This window comes from Phoca vitulina, unplaced genomic scaffold (assembly GCF_004348235.1).
Source record: "Phoca vitulina isolate PV1807 unplaced genomic scaffold, GSC_HSeal_1.0 scaffold40, whole genome shotgun sequence".
Lineage (NCBI taxonomy): Eukaryota > Metazoa > Chordata > Mammalia > Carnivora > Phocidae > Phoca > Phoca vitulina.
In genome coordinates, this window is record NW_022589743.1 from 21,506,096 (window position 1) to 21,530,402 (window position 24,307).

At 44.8% G+C, this 24,307-nt stretch overlaps 1 protein-coding gene across 2 annotated transcripts in view; it reads right to left on the reverse strand.

The window, feature by feature from the left end:
- Positions 1 to 24,307, reverse strand: part of PHF12 (PHD finger protein 12) — a 40,051-nt gene that overhangs the window by 15,581 nt on the left and 163 nt on the right. Inside the window, exons 2-4 of one of the 2 annotated variants that reach the window (XM_032428693.1) lie at positions 23,501 to 23,682; positions 3,204 to 3,276; positions 179 to 572 (exon numbers count right to left, since the gene is read on the reverse strand). In XM_032428693.1, the coding sequence (XP_032284584.1) occupies positions 179 to 572; positions 3,204 to 3,276; positions 23,501 to 23,682 (649 nt within the window). Of the gene's footprint in view, positions 1 to 178; positions 573 to 3,203; positions 3,277 to 23,500; positions 24,303 to 24,307 lie in introns of those variants that run through there. The other variant, XM_032428692.1, reaches the window with a different exon arrangement.

The window sequence follows — 24,307 nt, forward strand, 5'->3', positions numbered from 1 at the left end:
CAGAAAACAGAAAACCGAATAAGCACAGTAAAAGCTAAAACCTTCAAAGATGTTCAGGAAGAACAAAGAACAGGAGCTCGAGAGTGGCGCCGCGTACGGTGACCCCAGAGGCAGCACTGCTCTCTGGCAGGACAGGAGCCCTCTGGGGACGCGGGGGGCGCACGAGAGTTTGGCTAACCTGGGAGCGCGGTGGTACAAGTCAGTTCATTGGGCAACTGAAACTGGGTGGGGTTCCGCTCCATGGCGGCAGCGATCAGCAGCTCGAAGGGCCGCCGCAGCTGGGGCTGCACACAGTCCGGCTCCGCTGCCACGGGCTCCTCGTCCACGTCAATGATGTCCTCGTCGACGTCATTCTGCTCAGAGGGGGGGGTCTCTGTGCTGGCGTTGGATGTGGGCGTGCCAGGCCGGCTGGCTCTCCTCTCCAGGATCCGGGCGTGGGCAATGGCCTTGAGTTCAGTTTTGCTGGCTGATCTGTCCAACAAGTCAGTATCACTGCTGGGGGATGTAGTCCGTTTGCCGGATTTGTCCACCAGTCCATTGACGTGGCCCAGCTCCTTTTTTTGCTCTCGTTTCTGTGCAAATGAACAGGTAGGCCCATCACATAAAGTACCACAAAACAGAAAGAGATCGATACCACAAAGTCCTTGCTAGACCACTGGCCAAAATTATGAAATTTTCTAACCTGTCACAGACTCATCCACCTGGAGACTTGGAACACTGGTCTGTTCAAGCTGACAAAACTACAGCTGAACTAAACTAAAGCTGGCAAACTGCGTACAGCAGCAGGGAAAGTGAGAAACAATTATACACACTTCCCATAGATCCTTTACTCTAAGTCATCATATGGATACACACTATCTCTATACAAAGTACACAGGCAAAGGGATAAAAAGTTACCACAGTGAGAATAAACTGAGTGAGGTTAAGTGAGAACACTGAGGAAAACATAAGGGGACTCAACATCACTGTAGTTTGCCTTGGAGCATCCTGACCTCCCGAATGGTTTTAAGAATTTTGCTCCAAATAAAGTCTACAAATGCAAAGGTAAAAGGTAAAACAGGCAAGCAGAGCTCCCTGTCCAGGGAGGCTGGGTGCTGACACGGGAAGTAACTACACTACGAGGTGGATGGCTGGTGTGTGGAAGGTAGCTACCCAGTGATCACAGTGTCCGAGACTGGTGGCTTTCAATGTTTCAAGTTTAACTAGAACTCCAAAAGGGACACTTCTTCAAATGGGAAGGTGGGGAAATGGAAAAAGACTATGTTTACTCAGTAGGACTGGATGGCTGGTATTACATTTTCCTCTAGGACTCCAAAGAGTGGTCAAATGAAGGTTTAACACTGGTCTCCACTCAGGAGACCTGGGATCTGTCCCAGTTCTGCCTATGATTCCTTATGACCCTGGATGATGCAGGTTGGTGTGCAGGAATTTGTCTGTCTGTAAAGTAAGACTAGTAAAACCTTTCTTCTCCTCTCAGAGATATGGTGGAGACAGAGGGTCACATATATGAAAGGGATGAAGGCTCTGAGTCAGGGGAAGATTCAGCCTCCACTAGGAACAGGACCTGAACATCAGAGGTTGCTGAGGCCAAAGGATGTATCATTTCAGTCTACTTCAACATAACTACAGGAGGCCAAAGGGGGATCGAGGTAGTGGTGCTGGAAAAGGCAGACATGGCAATGGTAGGCAAAGAGGGCCACCTGAGAGCATGTCAGAGTGGCACTTCAGGGAGAGCACACTGTGTTAGAAAAAGGCTACTATAATCCCTACCAAGCAGCTCTGCTTCTAGAAAACTGATGAAGAGGTAACAGAGCTTTGGAGTGAGGCAATTTGGCTCAAATCTTGGCTCTGTTAATTCTTTTGAGTCCTTGAGAAAGTTATTCTACATGTGTGATGAGCCTCAGTTCCTTCCTTCCTGAAACGGAGACACCACGCTCAGCACCCACAGACAGCTGTATGGATTCAATGAGACAACACGTGTGAACTACCCGGCACGTGACGGGCACCAAAGTAACGTTAATTCCTCTTCTCCACCCTCTTTTCCTGACTTCACTTCTCCCTCAGCTGTTCCCGACCCTATCACATCCAGCTTCCTCAGTGGCGCGTTTCTGAAAGGCCTCCTGGCTGGCAGATGCTACTAACGGCCCTGCTCTAACCTAACTGGGGATGCACAGGAAGAGATCTTGAGAAGTGGACAGGCTGGAGGACAGCCTGGTTTGTGGACTTAGGAGATATCAAACTACAGCTGGGGCTAAGTGGTTGACTTGGCCTTGCCTTGCCTTTTAGTAAGAACCCTTGTGCACATGTTGAAAAATAAAAGTCTGCCTATTTACCTTCTTAAAGGCTGAAGACTGTTACACACATAAACCACAATCTCTGAATCATCTCATCCTGTTTCTGCAACCAAGGAAATCATCATTCATTGTGACATCATGTTCAGGGTCCAGGACAACAGAGGTGATGTCACAACGAAGGCAAGTTGCTTGCTGTGTAATTAGTGTAGGGGGAGGGAAGGAGATGGTTTACAATCCATAGACAGATTCTAATCCACAGTCTATAATTTGAGGACTGGGTCTCTCATAATCTGGATGGAAACACACCTACTTCCTTTTTTGATAAAGAGGAATTTAGCTTTTGCACCCCATAAAAGGTCTCAAAATAGAAAATCATGTTCTCAAAGCCAGTACTGAATTATCAAAGCCAAGGGAGGGGGAGCTAAAGAGGGATTAGGCAACCTTATATATGCACAAAGAAATTCTAGGGGTACAAACGGGTTCAAAGTCTTCTGTCCCTCATACACCCAGTCAAGCCTCTGGACACCAGCGACTTATTTGCCTTGGGGCGAGGGAAATCCTTTTTCCACCAAGCTGGAGAAACAGCTTTGTTTTTCTTCAGCCACTTTCAGTCATGGATATAGCTGCCACATTCAGGCCACTTAAATCAGCCTACTCCTGTCACTAGTGAATGAACATGGCTCAGTAAATTAACACACCTCTTCTGCTCATTTCAGCAGCTCATGTTTGGATTTTAGGCCCTACTGGATTCCAAACAGTCACCATGGGGAGAGTGAGGGTGATTCCAGGGCTGGAAAAGACAAGAAGAAGGGACGAAAATGCCTTCAGGGCCAGGCCGTCTTAGCTCTCGAATATCAGTGCTCTAGATCTGGCATTCTGAGCAAAGCCTTCAGAAAGCAGCATCATTACCTTTCGGCGAACAGTGCACCGGTGACACATCCACTCCCCAGGAGGCAGCATCTCTTCACTCAGTGGAGGGTTACTGTGGGGAAAAAGACAAGGGCGAGACTAAGTACTAACCTTTGATGCAGCAGGAAAAAGCCTAGCTAGGTCTGGCACAAAGCCGCATGTCCCTCGACTCCTAGTTTGGCCAGTCCTACAAGTACCGCTAGGGTTCTCCCGCTCTTCCTTCAAGATGGCTGCCTGGCACAGTTTATAACAACCTGAAGAGTGAGGACCCCCTCTCACATCTTAGAAAGAGAAGCCAAATCCATAGCCATTAACACTGGGCTTACAGGCAAAGACTGAAAGAACTAGTTTGGAGCCTTAAGAATCATTCTCAAACTGTATCACGCTAATAAAATCATTGATAGGTCCTCCACACTCCTCAAAGTTTGTTAGTGTAAGGCTAAGGTCTTCCATCTGCTGTTCAGAGCCCCATGTAGCACAGACCCATTCCCCCCCTTTCCAGGACCCTTTCCCCTAGTCAAATTGAAGACTTGCGATTTCTTTCTCTACATCACTTTTTCCCCTAGAAAGCTCTGCCTGTTAAAACCCTATTAATCCTGTAAAACTTGCCTCAATCAGGCAGCTCAATTTTAATATGACAGCTGCAGATTAAAGATGGCAGATTAAAGATGGCTGCAAATTCTTCACTACTTCTACCGTCCAGAGGTAGGCCATTTCCTTCCTCTTGAATAAGGCTTGCCTTGTGACTTGTTTTGACGAATAGAATGCAGCAGAGGTAACCATGTTGTAACTTCCGAGGCTGGGTGTTAGGAGACCTGCAGATTCCATTTTTACATGTTTGGAATGTTCTAGCTCAGAGCCCTGCTGTCATGCTGAGAGGCCACCCAGTGGAGACTTAAGGCACTCCAATTAACAGCTTCCTCTGGACTCCAAGCCAAAAGCCAACATGAACTACTGCTATGCGACTGAGTCCTCTTGGACCATGCCAGCTCAGTCCAGCCTCTAAAGGACTGTGGTCCCGGACAACACCACACTGAACAGAAAAACCACCCAGCTGAGCTCAGTCAACCTGCGGACTTATGAGAGATAATAACCAGTGTCTGAGTTTTGGATAGTTCGTTACACAGCAACAGATGACTGAGTACAGCTCCTCCATATGCTCCTCCTGCATTACTCAGACATCAAGACCTCTGGGCTACATGGTTTAGTTCTCTTTTTGTACTTCTCATGTTTTTCCTTGTGTGACAGGTTTTTTTCTTTTCTTTTTAAGTTTTATTTATTTTTAAATAATCTCTACACCCAACGTGGGGCTCGAACTCATGACTCCAAGATCAAGAGTTGTATGCTCTTCTGACTGAGCCAACCAGGCACCCTAGTTCTCTTATTTCTTTTTTATTTATTACTTATTGTAAGCTCTATGCCCAATGTGGGGCCTGAATTCTCATTCACTCATTCATTCACTCATTCATTGTAAGCTCTCCACCCAATGTGGGGCTTGAAGTCACAACCCCGAGATCAAGAACTCTTGACCTACCAACTGAGCCAGCCAGATGCCCCTCTTATTTCTTTCATTAGAGGGCCCGAGACAAAGACTGGATCTCTTTGCTCTTCATAGGTTTATAACACAGAGGTTGTGCACATAGTAGTCACTCAATAAGTCAATACTGAGTCACAGTTAGAGCTGTGTAGGGCAGGCCTTACTGATCCTCCATTGATTTCCATTAAGGTTATACCAAGAACCATATGAGACTTTATTAAATCCTTGGGAGGGTCACATTTCTAATGTCTATACAGTAGTGGTTCTCAAGTGTGGTACCCAGATCAGATGCAAACATCAGTATCATCTAAGGGACGCCTGGGTAGCTCAGTCGGTTGGGCATCTGCCTTCAGCTCAGGTCATGATCCCAGGGTCCTGGGATCGAGTCCCACATCAGGCTCCTTGCTCGGTGGGGAGCCTGCCCTTCCCCCTGCTTGTGCTCTGTCTCTGACAAATAAATAAATAAATAAATAAATAAATAAATAAATAAAATCTTGGGGGGGTAAAAAAAAAGAAATGCAAAAGAAATTCCTATATTTGGTTCCTCAGAGTCACCTATTTGGAATGGGAAGGAGGAGTTTTTTCATCAAAAAAAGATGAGAAAGGGGCACCTGGGTGGCTCAGTCGGTTACACGTCTGCCTTCGGCTCAGGTCATAATCCTGGGGCCCAAGTCAGGCTCCACCTTGAGCAGGAAGTCGGCTTGAGATTCTCTCTCTTTCCCTCTGCCCCTGCCTGTGTTCTCGCTCTCTAATAAATAAATAAAATCTTAAAAAAAAAAAAAAGATGAGAAATACTAAAAAAATAATTGAGGGCTGAATAACATAAGGACTCTTCCTGAAGTCCCAGGGCTTAATATTACATTGGTCTACTGTTTCTATCTAAAAGAGCACTTGGCTTGGCAAATTATCCTAGCTCCTGCTTTGCCATGCTTTCTTGGAGCCCTGATTATACATGTTGGGATGTCCACTAAGCCCTTACAGGTCCTTGCTTCCTTTCCTCCCTGTTTCCTTGGTGGAATCTCAGGAGATTCTTACTAGGAAGCAGAAAACTGGAGCACACTGGCCGGTTGTGACAGGTCTTCAAACCCTAGAGGACCACAGATGAATGTCACCTGTCAAGTCTTCCCCACTTCTCTCCAATGGATTTTTGCATAGGCCACATCCAAACTAATGAAATGCATGCATGTAATCTGCAAAGGCCTACAGACTCTGCTAGCTTCAGCAGCTGTCATATTAAAATTAACCCTGAAAAGGCTGTCACTTCTGATTCTGTTTTTCATCATTTCTTTTCATCTGCCCACTTGGCTTTGTACCAAGATACTCTCCACCAAACATGTAAAGCAGAGAAGGGCAAGGCAAGGTGGTTTGAGCTTGGATCTTTTACCAAGATGTAAATGGCCTCCTGGCCATCCTTCACGCTTCCCTCTATCTAGCTCCAACCCCTGCTGGCAGAATGAGTTATTTAAGACACAATTCTGACCATATCACCCTCCTAATTAAAAAGCTCTTCAGTATCACCCCTACCCTATCCTTTATTACAGGATAAAGTTTAAGCTCCTCAGTATTGTAAGTTAAGACCCCTGTGGCCAGAATCCTACATCTTTTTCCAGCTTCATTATCCTGATGGCTCCCCACATAGTCCATACCCTTCCTCCACTGTTCATTCTGGAGCTGCCACCTACAACAGCAAATGCTGGTCCTTCCCTCATTCCTTCACCTGGTGGACTCTTTATGTTTTGGGGCTCAAGCCAGGTATTGCCTCCAGGAAGCCTTCTCTGGCAGCCCCTGATTCCCTATAGCACTTCTGTGCCACACTGTACTCTGATTATTATGTACCCGAAGCCCCTTCTCTATGCCTTATCTTTGTACCTCCACGCCCTGCAAGATGCTTGGCACATACTAGGTACTCAATAAAGCTTTAAAGAACTGAGGGACACCTTTTAAATGGGCTTCTAGGAAGTGAATGTACCCCTCCAAAGACATGAGGCAAAGCAATGCAGTTGGGCAGGCACTTGTTTTGGTGGTTAAATCACATATGAAATAATTTGTTTTCTAAGTCACAAAACAATAAGACATCAGAGTCAAAGCCCACACTTGCAAACTTGAACTTCACATTGAACCACCCCACCTGACTCATTTAAATCTTCTTTAAACAATTTGATTTCTCATTTCTTTTTCTGAACACATGGGTCAAATGCTTAAAATTTTTATTAAGAGGTTCTTAAAAGTAGCTCTTGGTTGGTTTCTAAAGGGTCACTTTTAGGAATACCAAGTTTAAGAACACTCATTTCTCATAATTCTAGATTACGGCCACAGGCTCTTCTTGTTTGCCCTAAAGTGTGTGATGAGGGCTATGAGTTTAGGGAATAGCACAGGAAAGTCGGAGTATTGTCTCCAGGATGAGCACAGAACATTTAAAAGAGTGAGGCCTTGCTGAAATTTTGCTGCTTTCTCAGAGACAGAATGTGCTTTTTTTTTTTTTTTTTAAGATTTTATTTATTTATTTGACAGAGAGAGAGATAGCAAGAGCAGGAACACAAGCAGGGGGAGCGGGAGAGGGGGGAAGCAGGCTTCCTGCCGAGCAGGGAGCCCGATGTGGGGCTCGATCCCAGGACTCTGGGATCATGACCTGAGCCGAAGGCAGACGCTTAACGACTGAGCCACCCAGGCGCCCCAGAATGTGCATCTTGAAATAAACTTGAAAATGTGGTATTTTGAGAAGGCAGTAATATATAAGATAGGATGGACAGGGAAGGAAAGTCTATGATTCTAGAAAATGATCAGCACAGGTACAGCAGGAATACAGGAACTGTCCATCATAAAGCTTTCTCGATGTTTCCTCTTTGCCCATAGCAATTCCTTTCAAGATATTTAGAAGGCAGTTTCTTTCAACTCAAATATCTAGAGCAAAAGGATTCATGAAATGGATCCAAGAAAGATAGACTGTCGTTGGAGAAATAGGCTCAGGAATGAATTCGGAAAGAGGCTGTTTTACAAACAGACTAGTTTTGTTCTATATCAGAAATATTGCTAATAGGGGAAGGATTCCAGGGAGAAAGGAGATTCTGCAGCTTCAGGACACTCATACACATCCTGAAGACTTTCCCATCTCAAAGCTCTTTCTCCCATAAGAATGGTGTTCCCTTAAGTTTAGTGTGCAACTTTGAAACAATTATATGCATGCCAGAGTCTTTAAATCATGTTATGTCTGTCAAGAAAAACAAGGCTTTGGGGTCCCTGGGTGGCTCAGTCATTAAGTGTCTGCTTTCGGCTCAGGTCATGATCTCAGGGTCCTGGGATCGAGCCCCTCGTCGGGCTCCCTGCTCCGCGGGAAGTCTGCTTCTCCCTCTCCCACTCCCTCTACTTGTGTTCCCTCTCTATGTCTCTATCTGTCAAATAAATAAATAAAATATTTAAAAGAGAAAAAAGAAAAAAAATGAAAGAAAAACAAGGCTTTGTCTCAGCTCCCTCTTATCCTTATATAACAATGAAGACAAGGTGCTGAGGGCCATTCTCTATAAAAGGAAATCATTAAAAGTTAAAAGTCAGGTAATGTTGGAAATGCTCTATCAGAGTTTCCGCTGCTCAGCAGTGAAAACCATGAGGACGCTACAATGAGCCAGTGCTGCTTGTAAAGACATCAACATGCTTCCTAATCACTAAAGCCTAGAAATAGCAGAGCGATAATCTCATCTTACATCTACATACTGTATTACAGTTCACAAGTGTTTTCACAGATGCTCTTATTTGATCTTCACCAGCACACTGTAAGAATTCTTACTCCCATCATACAGGTGAGGACACGGACTTATCTAAAGCCAAAGAACCAGTGAAGTTGCAGAATTAGAACCCAAAACAGTTTCCTGGCTCTTTCAAATCTTGAGTCCTAGCTGTTTGTAAAAAACGTTTGGTAGTTCTCTTATTTCTGGGGGACACAGTGGAACATCCATCAAAGTATCTTCCTGAACCTCAAGGTTGAACATTTCTTCTACGTCAGTCAATATTTATTGAGTTCCCACTGCTTACTAACTAACCAGTGCCATACTAGAGGTACCACACTGGAGGAAAGACACAAAGCAGACAAGTTATGATCCACCCCACCAAGAAACAGCCTTTGGGGAGAGAGGATCAAAGTCATTCATCCGCTCAAGCATTTAATGAACAATTATTTTATGCTAGGCAATGTGCTAACTGGTGAGATTTCAGACAAGGTCTTTGTTCTCAGGGATCATAGGCTAGAAGACATGAAAAGGACAGATGACAATGAGACCACATACAATCAACTACAAACTGAACCGACCATAAAGACCTAGATAAGACTCAACTGTGCATGGATGCTGGCTCAGTGAAGAGCCCTAGAAGCTTGGTTACTTGGTACCTGAAGGTGACAGTGGCATCTTCCCTACTCTTTCCATAATTCAGAACTATACAGCAAATGGTAATTCAGTTAGTGATCCTTTAAAGACAGTGAAGTTAAGGATCTCGAGGGGTTCCGGAGAAACTACAGTTTTGGAAGCAGGTGTATTTCTGTATGTTGAAAAATTACAGGGGCGCCTGGGTGGCTCAGTCATTAAGCGTCTGCCTTCGGCTCAGGTCATGATCTCAGGGTCCTGGGATCGAGCCCCTCGTCGGGCTCCCTGCTCAGCGGGAAGCCTGCTTCTCCCTCTCCCACTTCCCTCTCTCGCTGTGTCTCTCTCTGTCAAGTAAATAAATAAAATCTTAAAAAACAAAACAAAACTACATGAAAGAAGGAAAGTTCTGGGAGTGGGGACATTTTCCTGAGAATGGGTGTTTTATGTCCATCTAGAACCCACTAGTATATGAACCTTTAGATTCCTTCTGAGAACTGTCCAAGTCCTAGAAAGGAAGGTGAGTCCTGGAATGTATGTGAACTGGCTTGTCTTGGAAAACTGGTAGCTCTTTAGAGTACCTGTGAGGACAGAGCTTCTGCAGAATATCCATCCATCTTCACTGCTGTGGATGTTTCCTCTCAGATCATTTGTTAAAATGCCCTGGCCTGCAATTCCTGGCCAGAAAGGGACTATTCACTGCTTTCTAACTTGCTTCTTTTTTTTTTTTAAAAGATTTTATTTATTTATTTGACAGAGAGAGAGAGAGCAAAAGCAGGAACACAAGCAGGGGGAGTGGGAGAGGGAGTAGCAGGCTTCCCGCCGAGCAGGGAGCCCAATGTGGGACTCGATCCCAGGACTCTGGGATCATGACCTGAGCCGAAGGCAGACGCTTAACGACTGAGCCACCCAGGCGCCCTCTAACTTGCTTCTTAACCACTACCTGATCTTAAAGACATTCTGTTAGCTATAAAATAGTTCGTAATAGCGCTCTAAATCCTCAGAGATTGTACAACTGAAAGATATGAACCTCAGAATTCGGTGCGGCTCTCTGTGAAGCCTGACAGAGCCTATAAACCATTAACATTAACACCTGCACACAAATCAATTAGAAAACTGGTCAAAGGCATTAATTAATTTTTTTAAAGAAAGATTTATTTATTTGACAGAGAGAGACACGGCGAGAGAGGGAGAAGCAGGTTTCCTGAACCACCCAGGTGCCCCAAGACTGATTTATTTTAGAGAGAGAGGGAGAGTGTGTGTGTGGGAGTGAGGAGTCAGAGAGAGAGAATCTCAAGCAGACCTGTGCTGAGTGTGGAGCCCGATGTGGGGCTTGATCTCATGACCCTGAGATCACAACCTGAGCTGAAATCAAGTCAGTCACTTAACTGATTGAGCCACCCAGGCATCCCTAAAGATTTTATTTTTAAGTAATCTCTACACCCTACATGGGGCTGGAACTCACAACCCTGAGATCAAGAGTTGAATGCTCTATTGATTGAGCCAGCCAGGCATCCCAACGATTTTTTCTTTTTAATTCTCTTTGGGAGAATGGGGAATGACTGAACTGACTCAGCCACCCAGGTGCCCTGGCATTAATTTTTCAAAACTAAAACCCCTAAAGCCAACCTCTGCCGCAGCACTAAGCATCTAGACTCCCATAAGCAAATCCAAATGACTCGACTCTATAGCTGACAAGGGTGTCTAGATTGGTCTATTTCTGGAGTCATGGAAGAGAAAACTATACACACACCGCCCCCCTTGGCTAACTGTAATGCCTGCGTTGACAGACCTCTCCACGTCAAAGATTCAAAGCCCAGAGCCAGATGATCCCAACTCACAGCCAAAGGATGAAGTCCAGTTTTAATTTAGAATGCCTCTTTCATTCACTAATGAGGCTGCAGCCCACCACTGCAGGTGGAAGATGTTAGTTGTCATGGTTCTTGGCTCTCTAATTAAGAGGATCTATTTCAAGTCATACACCAGCGTGGCTGATCGGAGTCTCACCTCACTCATCTCCCTCACCTATTAATACACGTGAGCCTGCACTGCATTAACATTTACTTCAGATTTAGTCGCCACCAGTGGGACCTGTTGCTCCAAAGCTCTGCGTTAATTATCCATCCAGTGCAAGCAGTTTTTCAATATGGAACTGGAAGGGAGAAGGGGGAGGGGAACAAGAGAACAAAGGGAGGAGGGGAGAGGTGGAGGGAGAGGGAGACAGGGAAGCAGAAAGACTGCCTTTGATTTCAGAGACCTATTTTTTTGCATTACAACATGCAGATAAAAACGGTGTTGGGGAAAAAAATGGTGTTGGGCTCTGGACTTATTTTTTAAAAATATGTTAGGTTACCGATGTATGGCTCGCAACTGTCTACCTAGCTAAGTGTCACTGACATTTTAAAACTTGAGCCAAAGGCAGCTGGGGAGACATGGAAATATCACTTAACCAAATTAAAAGCTTTGTTGTGTGTCTTAGGACAAAAGGAAGCAAAATGGATGAAAATATTTAAGAAAGAATTCATTTTATTTTCTCTTCCTAGACTGACAAAATATTCTATTTAATACAAAGACCGAACAGGAACAGTATGCCGACAGCATATCTGTACACAATATACCAACAGCATTCCACTCGGGTTCTCTTCTAAAAGAGGTCAGTCGTGTGAACTGCTAGGGTCCCTCCTGTCAGAACCCATCATTCTCCAAGAATCAGAAGCTCTCTAGCCATATATGGTAGTTTCAGTTAAAATATCAGACTAAGAAAGATTTCACTGCCCCCTCCCTGCATCTGGATGTCTCCTCCCTTTTTTGGGTGGGTGGGGGGTGTTCAGCCAGCAAACAATAGCACTGAGCAGTTTTGATTTTTAATTTCACAGTTCATGGGTCTTATCCATCCATCTGAGGTCCACTACCAGATAAAAATCCTGCAATTATATTTAACGGCATTGTGTAAGACTGCAAAAGACAATACATGCTCAGAACAGGCCTATTCTCCCTCAGACCTTGGCCAGCTGAGGAACTCTGTTGGTACTATAGCCAAAATGGGAGGGAAGGTGATCACTGACAGGACCACCGTCACATCTCCGCCTCCTGGCAGCCATCTTGATCTACAAAGGAACCTATGAGCACAGAAAACAAGCCTTTTATTAACCGAAACCAGCTTCTGTTCTAGACAAGTTAGGAGGTGCCAGGTAAAATTTAATTAAAAAATATCTTTTAAAGCTTAAAAGCTGTATTAATATACCCCAATTTAATGGTTTATGTTTTGAAGAAACAAAATCTAATGACATTTAAATGTCAGCATAATAGCCAGCTTCCTCCAGACACTTGTATGGGCATCAGTTTTTATTTTCAAGGATGGCCTACCTTTCCAAGGCTGGGAAGATGGCCATAATGAAAGATACTGGAGATGAAAGCAGAAAGTTTATGGGGTCCCTGAACCTTAATTCCTTATCCTCCTTCATCCCAGCTACTGACTCGAATACAGCTAGTGCCACAAAGTACATAAAAAGTACAAGGACTGCTGGCTTTTTCATGCAAAGCCTCAGGAGCAGTGTTAACAAGGAGACCAATGAAGTGCCAGGCCATTACAAATGCCCCATTGAGAAACTTAGCTAGTTGCGTCACTTCCACAGGCATACAATCCTTTCAAACTAGCTGACTGTGCCCCCAAACTTCATTGCCTTCTATGTAGAGCTGGCTTGTGGCATCCTCCCAGTGAAGGACACCTGGAGAATAGGAGAACAGGGTTATAAGTTGGTGCAGCAAAAGGGTGGGAGGGTAGAGCACCAACAGTTATACCAGGTGTTTGCCTCTAACTTCTCTAACAAGCTGAGACTTGGTGCCACAGGGCCTTATCTATCATCAGTTTGGCTATTCTGACAATCTTGGCTTCTCCACGATGGCAAATGAGCTGGCTGCAAACATTTTAAAAATGGGCTTCATTCATTCACCTCATGATAGATGTTGGAGCCCACCTGTTTTGGAAGAGTCAACATTCTGGCCTCAACAGACACTTTCTGATGTTCCTAGGGAATGTTCTTCTTTGTAAAGAAGAATCAACAACTGTAACTGTGTATTCCAGAGGAGTCTCAGAGGTATGGAAAATTGAGTACTGTTCCATGGCCAAATCAAGGCAATAGCCAGGACATATTTTTTTTTGCATACGCAGCTTAGGAAATCTGGATCAGTTTATATCTTATAGATACTGGACCTAAAATTCTATAAAGGCTGGGAAAACTAAAAACACTAACAATGTCTTGGGGTGCCTGGTAGCTTAGTTGGTTAAGCAGCTGCCTTCAGCTCAGGTCATGATCCTGGAGTCCTGGGAGTCTGCTTCTTCCTCTGACCCTCCCCGCTCTCGTGCTCTTTCTCAAATAAATGAATAAAATATATTTTTTAAAGATTTTATTTATTTATTTGACAGAGAGAGAGACAGTGAGAGAGGGAACACAAGCAGGGGGAGTGGGAGAGGGAGAAGCAGGCTTCCCGCTGAGCAGGGAGCCTGATGCAGGGCTCGATCCCAGGACCCTGGGATCACGACCTGAGCCGAAGGCAGACGCTTAAGGACTGAGCCACCCAGGCACCCAAATAAATGAATAAAATCTTAAACGAAACAAAACAAAACACTAACGTCTTTATTTCAAATCCAACTAAACAGAGAGAGAGCAGGTTTCTCCTTAAGACCCAGCTGCTTTTCCCTATGGAGGATTTCTGCTTCATTTACCCTCCCCTGACGGGGTCTTCTTAAAAAAAGGAAAGATACAGAATAATGCTATTATTTGCACCAAAACAGCATAGGGCCTATTCCCTCCTTTTTTACTCATAAGCCCCATTTTACTCATAAACCTCAAAGTCCCCTACCCTCCATGATTGAAGTAATCTCCTGGCATGCTGTCAAACTATGCTGTCGTGGTTTGATGCCACAGCTAAGTGCTGACTTGGGCTTCTTTTTTTTTTTTTTTAATTTTATTTATTTATTTGACAGAGAGAGACACAGCAAGAGAGGGAACACAAGCTGGGAGAGTGGGAGAGGGAGAAGCAGGCTTCCCGCGGAGCAGGGAGCCCGATGCGGGGCTCGATCCCAGGACCCTGAGATCATGACTTGAGCCGAAGGCAGACGCTTAACGACTGAGCCACCCAGGCGCCCCTGACTTGGGCTTCTGAAGCCTTCCAGTTATAACCCCGGTAACCTATTTAGGAGGTGAACATACTTCTCAGAGACAGAGCACCATAATTTTTTCCCTTTGGCCCACTTTTCTCTCAGATGATTCCTAACCAAAGAACGATCACTCTAAAGGCCTGAATGTGTGCACCCAAGTGGTAAGATTTGAGGAAAGCTTATATGCAGCAAGCATTCAAGTCTTGGACATAAGCTCTTTCCCATAACTTAAATAAACTGCAGATACTTTTCTTACCATCCCGCTTACTTCAACACCAACAAGCTGAAGCCTGCAGTCAAAGATGTCTGATGAATTAGGGGTTATAAGAATTAAGTTAAGCTAGAATGGCTAAGTGTTGTCTAAGCCAGGCAAAACCATGAGGACTATAAAGGAAGGATAAAAAAACAAAAACAAAAAAGATAAAGCAGAACAACATCTAACAAGAGGCCAAAATCAGTGACAGAATTCGCCCTACATTTAAGATGCTCTTTCAAAAAATGGCAAGCAAGATCAAGGAAAGTTGAATATAGCCAATCTATGTATAGAAAGAACTAGGAAAAGGCATAGGTTTAGACACATTTAATGAGATTAACAGAGTATAATTTTCATAATGTATTTTGACCAATAATTGATGATTGTCAACTGAAAAAGTTCCCTGTAGAGTTTCCCTCTAATGTTTCCAGAGCTTCACTAGAACCAAGAATCAGTAGAACTCTATCTGATGGTTCAGTGACCGTGGGAATTAAAAAGCTCCCGGCTCATCACAGGAGCCCAGGGCTGGTGTAAAGAACAAGAGTAGCTCCTCCCTGTCCAGTTTTGTAATGAGGAGACTTATCTACAATCACTGAAGAGTTCTATGCATTTCATTAGCTTCTCTCCTCTGTTCTCTGCACAAATGCAGACAGGAGAAAAATAATATTCAACATTCGTCTGAGGATCACAGCTGGATAGAAGTAGGCAAATGCATTTGTGCTGCTATAAACAGGGTTCCACCCTGAAACTCAAGCTTGCTAGTAATTCTGAGAGGTTCCCTCACCCTTGCCTGGCCTCGTGGTAAAGTGATGCCTTTGGGCTATGGTTAAATTCAAACCCTGTGGAGAGTCCTCTCTTGCTCACTCGAGCTTATTTCAAAAAGAGCCTCACGCAGCGCCCAAATCAGTGGGAAAGACGGACGCTAGGTTCAGGCATGGAGTCCCTGCCCTGCTGTTACACTCTCTGTCTTTTGTCCTTTCAAGACTGGGAAACATTTTCTGGGAGATATATCCTGTAGTTTGTCAGAAAACAGGGGAAGGGCAAAGACTAAATACCAACACTATTAACATACAGGAAACAAATTTGTAATTTGGGGAAAGGAATAGTGACCGTGTGTTTGTGTTAACAAAGGTACCACCCACTTGGTAGAAGCAGACGTCAGTTCTGTTCCCCAACTAGTGCTTATCTTTGCATGTCTCTCATTTGTAATACCACTAGGTATTGCGCAGCAGTGAGCAGAGGAAACGGGCCAGCCTGTGGCTTTCAAGCAGTTTAGTGAGCATTTAGTACATGGTTGCAAAAGGCAAAGTAGTTTTTTGAATGAGTGAGTCAAGTTTTATATTACCTGAAATGTCATCAATCTGTAAGGTGTACCTGGAATTTGCTTACTGTGAATTCAACAACAGCTCTACATAGTAGACAAGTTCTTTTTTTTGCTGATGGGTCAAAAGCAATGATTTCTCCTTTTATCAGTGTCTACCGTACCCTTCAGTGTCTTCTGCCTCCCATGCAAATGTGCTAAAACTTCATCTTTATTCTTATTTGCTGAAACCTAGATCCAGAAATAATGTTAGACTTAAAGGATGAAGACTCTGACATCTATACATGGAGGGAAAAAAAGGAGTCACCTTCTTATTCTTCTTAACTGCTCTCAAGTCATGGGAAAAGCAGTCAGCTAGTGACCTGTGCATGTGTCCTGGGCATGGTGACAAATCCGCAATACCAAAGTGCCTTTCTGAAATTTGGTCTAGGGCTTGCACTGAATACAATGTCCTCCTCTTTCAGGAAACTGGCAGGGGGACAGCTGTACTCCTGTCTAGTCTCTTGGGAGGCTAGAATTATGCGGAGGTGCTCTTATAAGTGTTACTCATTGAATGGCAATGCAGCTGGCCATGTCTGTACTCCCTGGGGACTCTTAAGTCAAAGAACTAGCACAGTAGAGGTGGGAAAACAAACCCCCTCCCCTGCTCTGGTGACTTAAAACTCTGGCACCTTAAAATAGGAATGCATTTCCAGGAGCCTGTGCTGCATTATCAAAATAATATAACCATCACAACCCCAACCAGGATCTTCTACTAGGGCAGCCTGCTGAACTATACACCCAAGGAACTGTGCATGTGCTGGGGGTGAGACGACAAGGTTCAGAGATAGATTTCAACACTCTTCCGCATGACCAAAAGCAAACATTCAGCTTCATCTGTTTTCTATTGCCCTATCACTTGTAGGAGAAAAGATGTACCCATTTCTGTTAAGAAGCAGGATGTCTGCATTCCTAGGTAGCAAAAATCCTCTTGGGGGGGGGAGGGACATCAAAACAGCTGGTTTCTTTTTATAAGGTACATAAAACCTTCAGGCAAATATTCTCTGCATTGTCTCCCTATTTATTGCTATCTGAGCTTACATAAAGATACATATAAACAGGTGAGTTCACTACAATGTACGAACAATTTTTGTTCTTATTAACTGAGTTCAAGTGATAGCTCAATTAACCTGGAGTTACTTCCACCCCAAGCTGTTACCAAACTGAGAAAATGAAAATCTTCCTCCTTAAACTAGGAGCCTCACAAATATGAGAGATTTCTATACACAGAAATTTTCTATTGTGGCTGGGGGGTGCCTGGTAGGCATCCTGCCTTAAGGCAGGTGGTGGATTTTTTATAGTTTTTCTAGGGTTAACCTCCAGCCTTAGACTTCTTTACTAGGAAGGGTCACTCAGAAAAGTTGAAACACAAATATACCAAATCACACTCTGAGGTTCGCTCTACTGAGATACACATCCTGACTGGAGTTCACAGAAGAAAACTTTTAGTCACCGTCATTACATTGATAAAAATAGCACATTAAAGTGTGCTTAAATCAACTACCTTTCTTCCAGATAAGACTCAAAAAATTTAAAAAATAAAAAGGGTGAGTGAAAAGAACCCACAGAATGGAAGAAAATACTTGCAAATCGTGTATCTGACAAAACACTTGGTATCTAGGATATATAAGGAACTCTTACAACCCAGTAATAAAAAACCAAATAACCCAATTAAAATTGGACAAAGGATCAAAATAGACTTTTCTCCAAAAAAATATACGAATGGCTAATAAGCACATGAAAAGATGTTTGGTATCATTAGCCATTAGGGAAATGCAAATCAAAACTATAGCACTTCCTGCCCATAGGATAGCTTTTATCAAAAAAACAGATAATAACAAGCATTGGAAAGGATGTGGAGAAATTGGAACCCTCATGTATCAGTGAGGATGCAAATTGGTGCAGCCACTTTGGAAAACAGTTTGGCAGTCTTCAAAGGTTAAACATGGGGGCGCCTGGGTGGCTCAGTTGGTTAAGCATCTGCCTTCAGCTCCAGTCATGATCCAGGTCCTGGGGGGTGCTGTCTGCTCAGCAGGAAGTCTGCTTCTCCCTCTCCCTCTGTCCCCCGCCCATGCTCTCTCTTGCTATCTCTGTCTCTCAAATAAATAAGTAAATAAAATCTTAAAAAACAAACAAACAAAAAGGTTAAACATGAGTTACCCTGTGACCCAGCAATTCCATTCGTGGGTATACAACCAAGAGAAATGAAAACAGATGTCCACACAAGCTTGCACACAAATGTGTATTAGCATCACTATTCACAATAGCAAAAAGTAGAAAAAAACCCCAAATGTCCATTAACTGATAAATGGATAGACAAAAATGCGGTATATCCATCCATGGAATAGTATTCAGCCACAAAATGGATGAAGTACTGATAAATCCTACAAGAGTGAACCTTGAAAACTCACTGAGCCCTTTTGAGTATCACTTGTCCTTTCACTCAGAGCTTAATAAAAACCGGTGTCTCATTCAACACAGAGCAGTGACTATTTGGCCTTTTCAGTTCAAATTACACAATTTGTCTCTATTTTACGATTTGGCTTAAAAAAAACTCTCTTGGAGACATACTTAAGAATTTAAAACAGATCAACATGAATCCCATCTCCAGATATAAATGAAGAAAGTACCTAAATATGTCTTTTACATGATTTCACATGTAAAAAATACACTAGTCATTTATAAAGGCCAAAAGCGGTCCTAATATTTTAGTGGAGCCCATCTGTAAAGCACTTTGAGAGCCTTAAGGAGCAGCAGGAAACTGATGAGATTATAACTGCATTCTACCTTGAGTACGGTAATTAATTTGGGGACAGGCCCCAAATGAAAAATTTCCTACAATGGTACCATGAAGCACTTGCCTATGGTCACACAAACCCTGTTACCTTTGAGGAGCATTACCTCCTCTTCCACTTTAAAAAATTTCTGATGCTCCCTTTCTTAACCAAAGCCACCTAGGTCACACCCATTTTTGAGTCAACATTTCATACTAAATATTATTATTATTTTTAAACGGCGATTATCCTTATATCACCGAAACAAAGCCCTCCTATCACAAGAATCAGCCCGAGACCCACATTAAGCTTGCAAAACATGCAGGTGAAATTGAACTAAAGCTGAATGTTACTGGACCCTCCCTGTTTGAGTCGAACATTTAAAAACAATTAACACACACCCAGATTCCAACACAATGCAGCAAATGCAAAAATAAATAAACAGAATACACATAAAACCAAATTAGGTTTGTTTATTGTTGAATCCTTTTACTACTGAGGAGGCAGGGTGACGGGAGGAAGTCCAGATGCCACACCTCCAGTTCTTCAGTGCCGGGTTTCCAAGCACTTAAAATGTCAGAAACAACAGATTCACAAGATAATGTTAAAATAAATGTATTTTAATTCAGCACTAGCCTGATACTTTTCGAATGAGGAGCTAAACGCAACAAAATCAGAAAAAAATCACCTTCTGAAAAGTTCAAATAGCAAAGATCTTCTGCAACGCAGTTTTCTACTCTGTGTGTGAAACCTTTCTTGTTATGACTCACTTAAAATTAAATATGCAAAACTCCAAGCTGAGCTTAGTTTTGCCTGTGCACAGAGACCTTTTTACTCTCATTCTTCGAAAACCTCATTTTGGATCTTGCTGCCAACACCAAAGAGAGGAAAGCCGGCCAACAATTCCAAATATAACATGCGGAGGCAAATGCTACAGAAATCTGTCTGACGGGAAGCAACCATGCTGAGGTCTGCTGAGGTAGATGCACTTCTCAATCAGACCGTCTTGGTCCCTCAGTCCGTGTGGAGCAAAATGCCACGAGAGAGCAATCAAAGAAAAACATCCAGTTTCCAGTCGGCCTCATTAGCGATGGGCTATGGTGTTCACTTTATCAGTGAGAACAATTCAAACCATTTCAAACAGAAAGATGGGTCAGTGGCAACCAGAGCTCCACCAGTTACTCTAATTTTTTTAAACCAATTTTTAGGGACCAATCCACGGAGACCAGTATTTGCAGAAAGTTCAACGAATGGCGTGACAACTGTGATAGAGGTCAGGTTCACCAGAAAACACTTAAAAACATATCTCTTTCCAGTTCTCCTGGGGCAGGGTTAGTAACCCCTACTACCACTTTGAGTAACTGATAAACCAGTTAAACTTAGATAAAATGATTACACTATTACTTAAAAAAAAATCACCTCCTTAAGTTTAATTCTTCAGCAAGGTCTTGGCACTGAGCACAGGACAATTCATTCCCTCACCCAAAGGATCATTACAGGGAACCCAGAAATAGGGCTCCCAGTCTAATTGGGAAAAGAGAACGGTTCCTCATACAAAGCACTGGCCCCTGAGAAAAGACAAGACAATTAAACAGTTTATCTGACCAGTCATTTCCTACAGTAGTTTATCTTAGAAAAATCCCCTGTGGTTATGACTATGTCACTAAGCCCAGGAGATAAAGTTCGCCTAGAATCGCTTCTGGAACATTTTATTAGATCTCGTTCACTGTGAGGCAAGCTGGCAAGGCACACTAGAGGCTGAAAAAGGACTTGTCTTCAAGAACTTTGAATGAAGACCCGCAGCAGCACTACAATTACGATCAACAGGGTTTGCAAAACCTCCATCTTCACTCTTGTACATTCTATACATAAGGAAAATTATCATTTCTATGCTTATCTAAATACAGCTGACCCTTGGAAAACATGCATGTGAACTGCAGGTCCTCTTCTATGCGGACTTCCTATAGTATGGTACTGTTAAGTGTATCTTTTCTCTTTGTAATTTCCTTAACATTTTCTTTTCTCTAGCTTACGTTGTTATAATACAGTGTATAATACACATAACATGCAAAATATGTGTTAATTGACTGTTTATATTACTGGTAAAGCTTCTGGTCAATTGTAGGCTATTAGTAGTTAAGTTTTTGAAGAATCCGAAGTTATGTAATTTTTGGCTGCATGGAGGTCGGTGTCCCTAAGCCCCCAGCATTGTTTAAGGGTCAACTGTAATCCAGTCTTAGCCAGTTAAAAAGGGAAGCAAGAGAAATACAGCCACACCTAATTGCACTCCCACATGGCACAAGTAATCAGTAATGGCATGAATTAAAGCCAGCACACTCAGGAATCAAAATTGTCTGAGGCTGTCAACTGCTTGACCTGACTACTCTGGTGGAGACGGTAATGAAGTACTTAACTTGCGCTGTAAAGAGTGTGGAATGGGAGGCAGGAAAGTGGGATAAGCCACACTTGAAAGAAGACTTCCTGCCTTTGTACCAATATCCAGAATGTTTTGTAATTTATATAACAACTCAGATAAGCCAATGGTACCTTCAGTACCGGCATCTTCAAAGAGGGAACTGGAGATGTAAAACAAGCCCTGCCTCACTTACTAGGATTCTCAAATCTCTGATTACCAGTTCCCATTCATGGTCTTAAAAAAAGAAAGAAAAAAAAAAAGTATTCAATGAAATGCACAGTCTGGGCAAGTCTGAGTCTCACCAACAGCTACAAGTACCTCCCCCTCTCCTAGCTGAAGTCGGAACTGTTAATTGTTACAACTTGACAAGACTCACACTCATCTAATTAGAAGATCCAGAGATTAGGTTTTAGAGTTTGAAGCCCAAACTCAGGCAAAACAGCACACTTTTTCCACACCTGAAATTTCTAATAAACAATCTCAGCTTTACTAAACCCAGGAGGCTAAAGATAATAAATGAGCTTATAAAATTCTCAATACGGAGGTCACCATTTTTGGTTAACTAACCCTAGCTTCATCCTGGAGGTGAAACACCCACACTTTAAATCAAGCCTACAATTCAGTCCGAGTATATGTATCAAATAAACACAATAAAAAATGTAAGCAACAGGGAAAAAACTGATAGGCGACATAACATATCCAGGTACAAATCTCTTCCTTGCTCAAGAACAGCATGGGGAAACTTGACCAGAGATAAGTTCTCCAGGTGGATTACACCTTACAGGAAGCAAAGGCTAAAAACCACAGACCCTTCCTGCTGGTATTAGTCACTTCTTAATAAAAAATTTAAAACCAGAAACAAAGCTTCCTCCAGGATAACCATTTTTGTCCCTGCAACATTACAAGCCCAGATGGGGTGCCCTCCTGGGCAAAAGTATCTGGGGAATGGTAATGGGAGCTTCCTACATAACTTCTGACCACAGACTTAATTTGCCCAGTATCAGTCATCTGTCTAATAAGTGTTCCAAAACCTGCAATTAGTACAAATATACAGGAGGCACTAGTCCACAAACCGAGAGACGGAATGTGAACGGAACAGTGTAGAGAGCTTAAGCAAAACCTCATTTTTTCTTTTTTAAACAGATGACTTAAAAAAAAAAAAAAAAGGCAACATCAAAAACGGGTGGGAACAACAGAAGCCCCCTCTTTCCCGCTCTCACAAACGCCTGCTTCAGTCAACTGTTGCTGAACAACAGAACAAGACCCGTCAGAACACGACACAATCTGGGTTCCCTGCGCAGATGTGGGATTTTTGTGGAGGGCAGAGATGGTTTCTCCAGGCAGAAGCTGGAGTTTAAACTCTTCCTGGCCGGATTGTTCTGGGCTGAGCTGCTGAGGAGGATCACGCAGCGGGCGATCAACCCAGGTCCCTCCCTCTCTCTCGGGTCTCTCCCCTCCTCTCGCGTTCAGTAAGGGGGGGCGGGCGGTGGAGGGAAGCGCACAGCTTTCCAGCTCTCTGCTCCTTAAAAATGCCCTCGCGGAGCTAACCGCACACAATCCTGCCCCGGCAGCTAAGAATTTTGCCGCGAAGGGCTCGCTGATCCGGAGCGGAGAAGTGAAATCGGCGCCCAAGAGCAATTTTAATTGTCTAACCCAGCCCGATTTCCTAAGAGGCGGCAGCGCGGGGAGGGGAGGGAGAGAGGGAGGCAGCTCCGAGAGGCAACAGGGGGCAAGCGGAGCCAGAGAAAGGGGACCAAAGCGGCGAGATCCTAGCCCGGGTCCCCGAGGAGCTTCTGCAGAAAGGACTCCGAGCCTCTACCCCCACCGTTCCCCGGGAGACGTTTGCAAATCATATATGCAGCCAAAATGGCGCTGAGAATAAAAATATAATTTAAAGGCAGGTCGCCATATTGTAAACAGAGAAGCAGAGAAGAGGCGGACTCGGGAGACACCCTCCATGATTTCTTCCACAGCCGCGAGCGCACGGGTGTCCGGCCCCCCGCATCTGGACCAGGCCAACTCCGGCGGCCGAGGGCTCCGCGCACCCGCCCGCAGGAGAGCCCAGCCCGGCAGGAGCCCGAGGGCGGCGGGCGCGCGGGCAGGCGAGCGGCACAGGGCCCGGAGCTCCTCCCCTTCCTCCCCCGCCACCGCCGGCCGTGCCCTGCCGGCTCTATCCCGGCTACCCAGAGCCTTCCAATCCCAGATGGGGCTCTCCTCACTCGTCCCAACCCCCACCTCGGGGTCCGGACCCACTGCTGCTCCTCCCCCCCAAACGGCCAAATCCCGGCAGACACCTGGGGGCGGGGAGGCGCTCGCCCCAGCCGCTGCAGAAAGTCAGCTAGCGGCTACAAGCGCCCGTTATTTCGGCAGCCAGGGGGGTAGGCCGGGTGAAGGAATGTGCCGAGAAGGGTCCGCCAAGGAGCTCCAAAGGGGTCCCCAGACCTTACCAGCACTGGAGGTGGAAGGCGGCCGGGCAGTGGTCACAGCACAGGAGATCCCCACCTTCTTTGCAGCTATCGCAGCTGTCGTGGTTGGTGGCCCTGCCGCTTCTCCGGGGCTCTTTTTCAGGCTTACGACTCCGCTTTTCTGCCTCGTCCGTCTTGGGGGGAGCCAGCAGAGCTTGGATTTGCTGCACACACATACAAACGGCGTGTGTGCACACTCGGAGCTCCCGGGCGGTCCGTCGCCCCCCCTGCAAGGCTTCTCCGTCACCCACCCCTCTCCCCCCTTTTGTCCTTCTTCCTCCCATCCAAGCTGCTCCCAGAACCTCTCAGCCCCCGGAACCGGGGGGAGCCCACCCTAACAGCGTTCCTGCAGCACAACAAGGAGAACAGCTTCTTCCAAATGGGGAGGATCAGGGTAGGGGGATGGGGAGAGGGTGCGCGGTTCCCTTCTCGCCACTTCCTTGTATGGACAGTGGGGGACTCCAAAGCCAGGCTCTGGAGAGGCCTGAAACCCGGTACCCGGACGTGCTGGGGGAAGCACAAAGGGGCCGACAAGAAGGGGGTGGGGAGGCCCGCCGGTGCAACGACATGGAGTGGGTTGGTGCCTCGGGAGAGCGAATCCAGGGCGGCGGGTAGGTGAAACTGCTGCAAACGTCCTCGGAGGCTGAGCTCAGCCCCTCGAATTGCAAAGAAGGGAGGGAGGGTCTGGGTGAGGAAGAAGCCCCCCCTCCCCCGGCCCTTTTGCGCTGTGAGCTCAGGACCGGCTTTGTAGGACGGAGGGCGGAGGTTCCCTCCCGGCGCTGGGGGAAG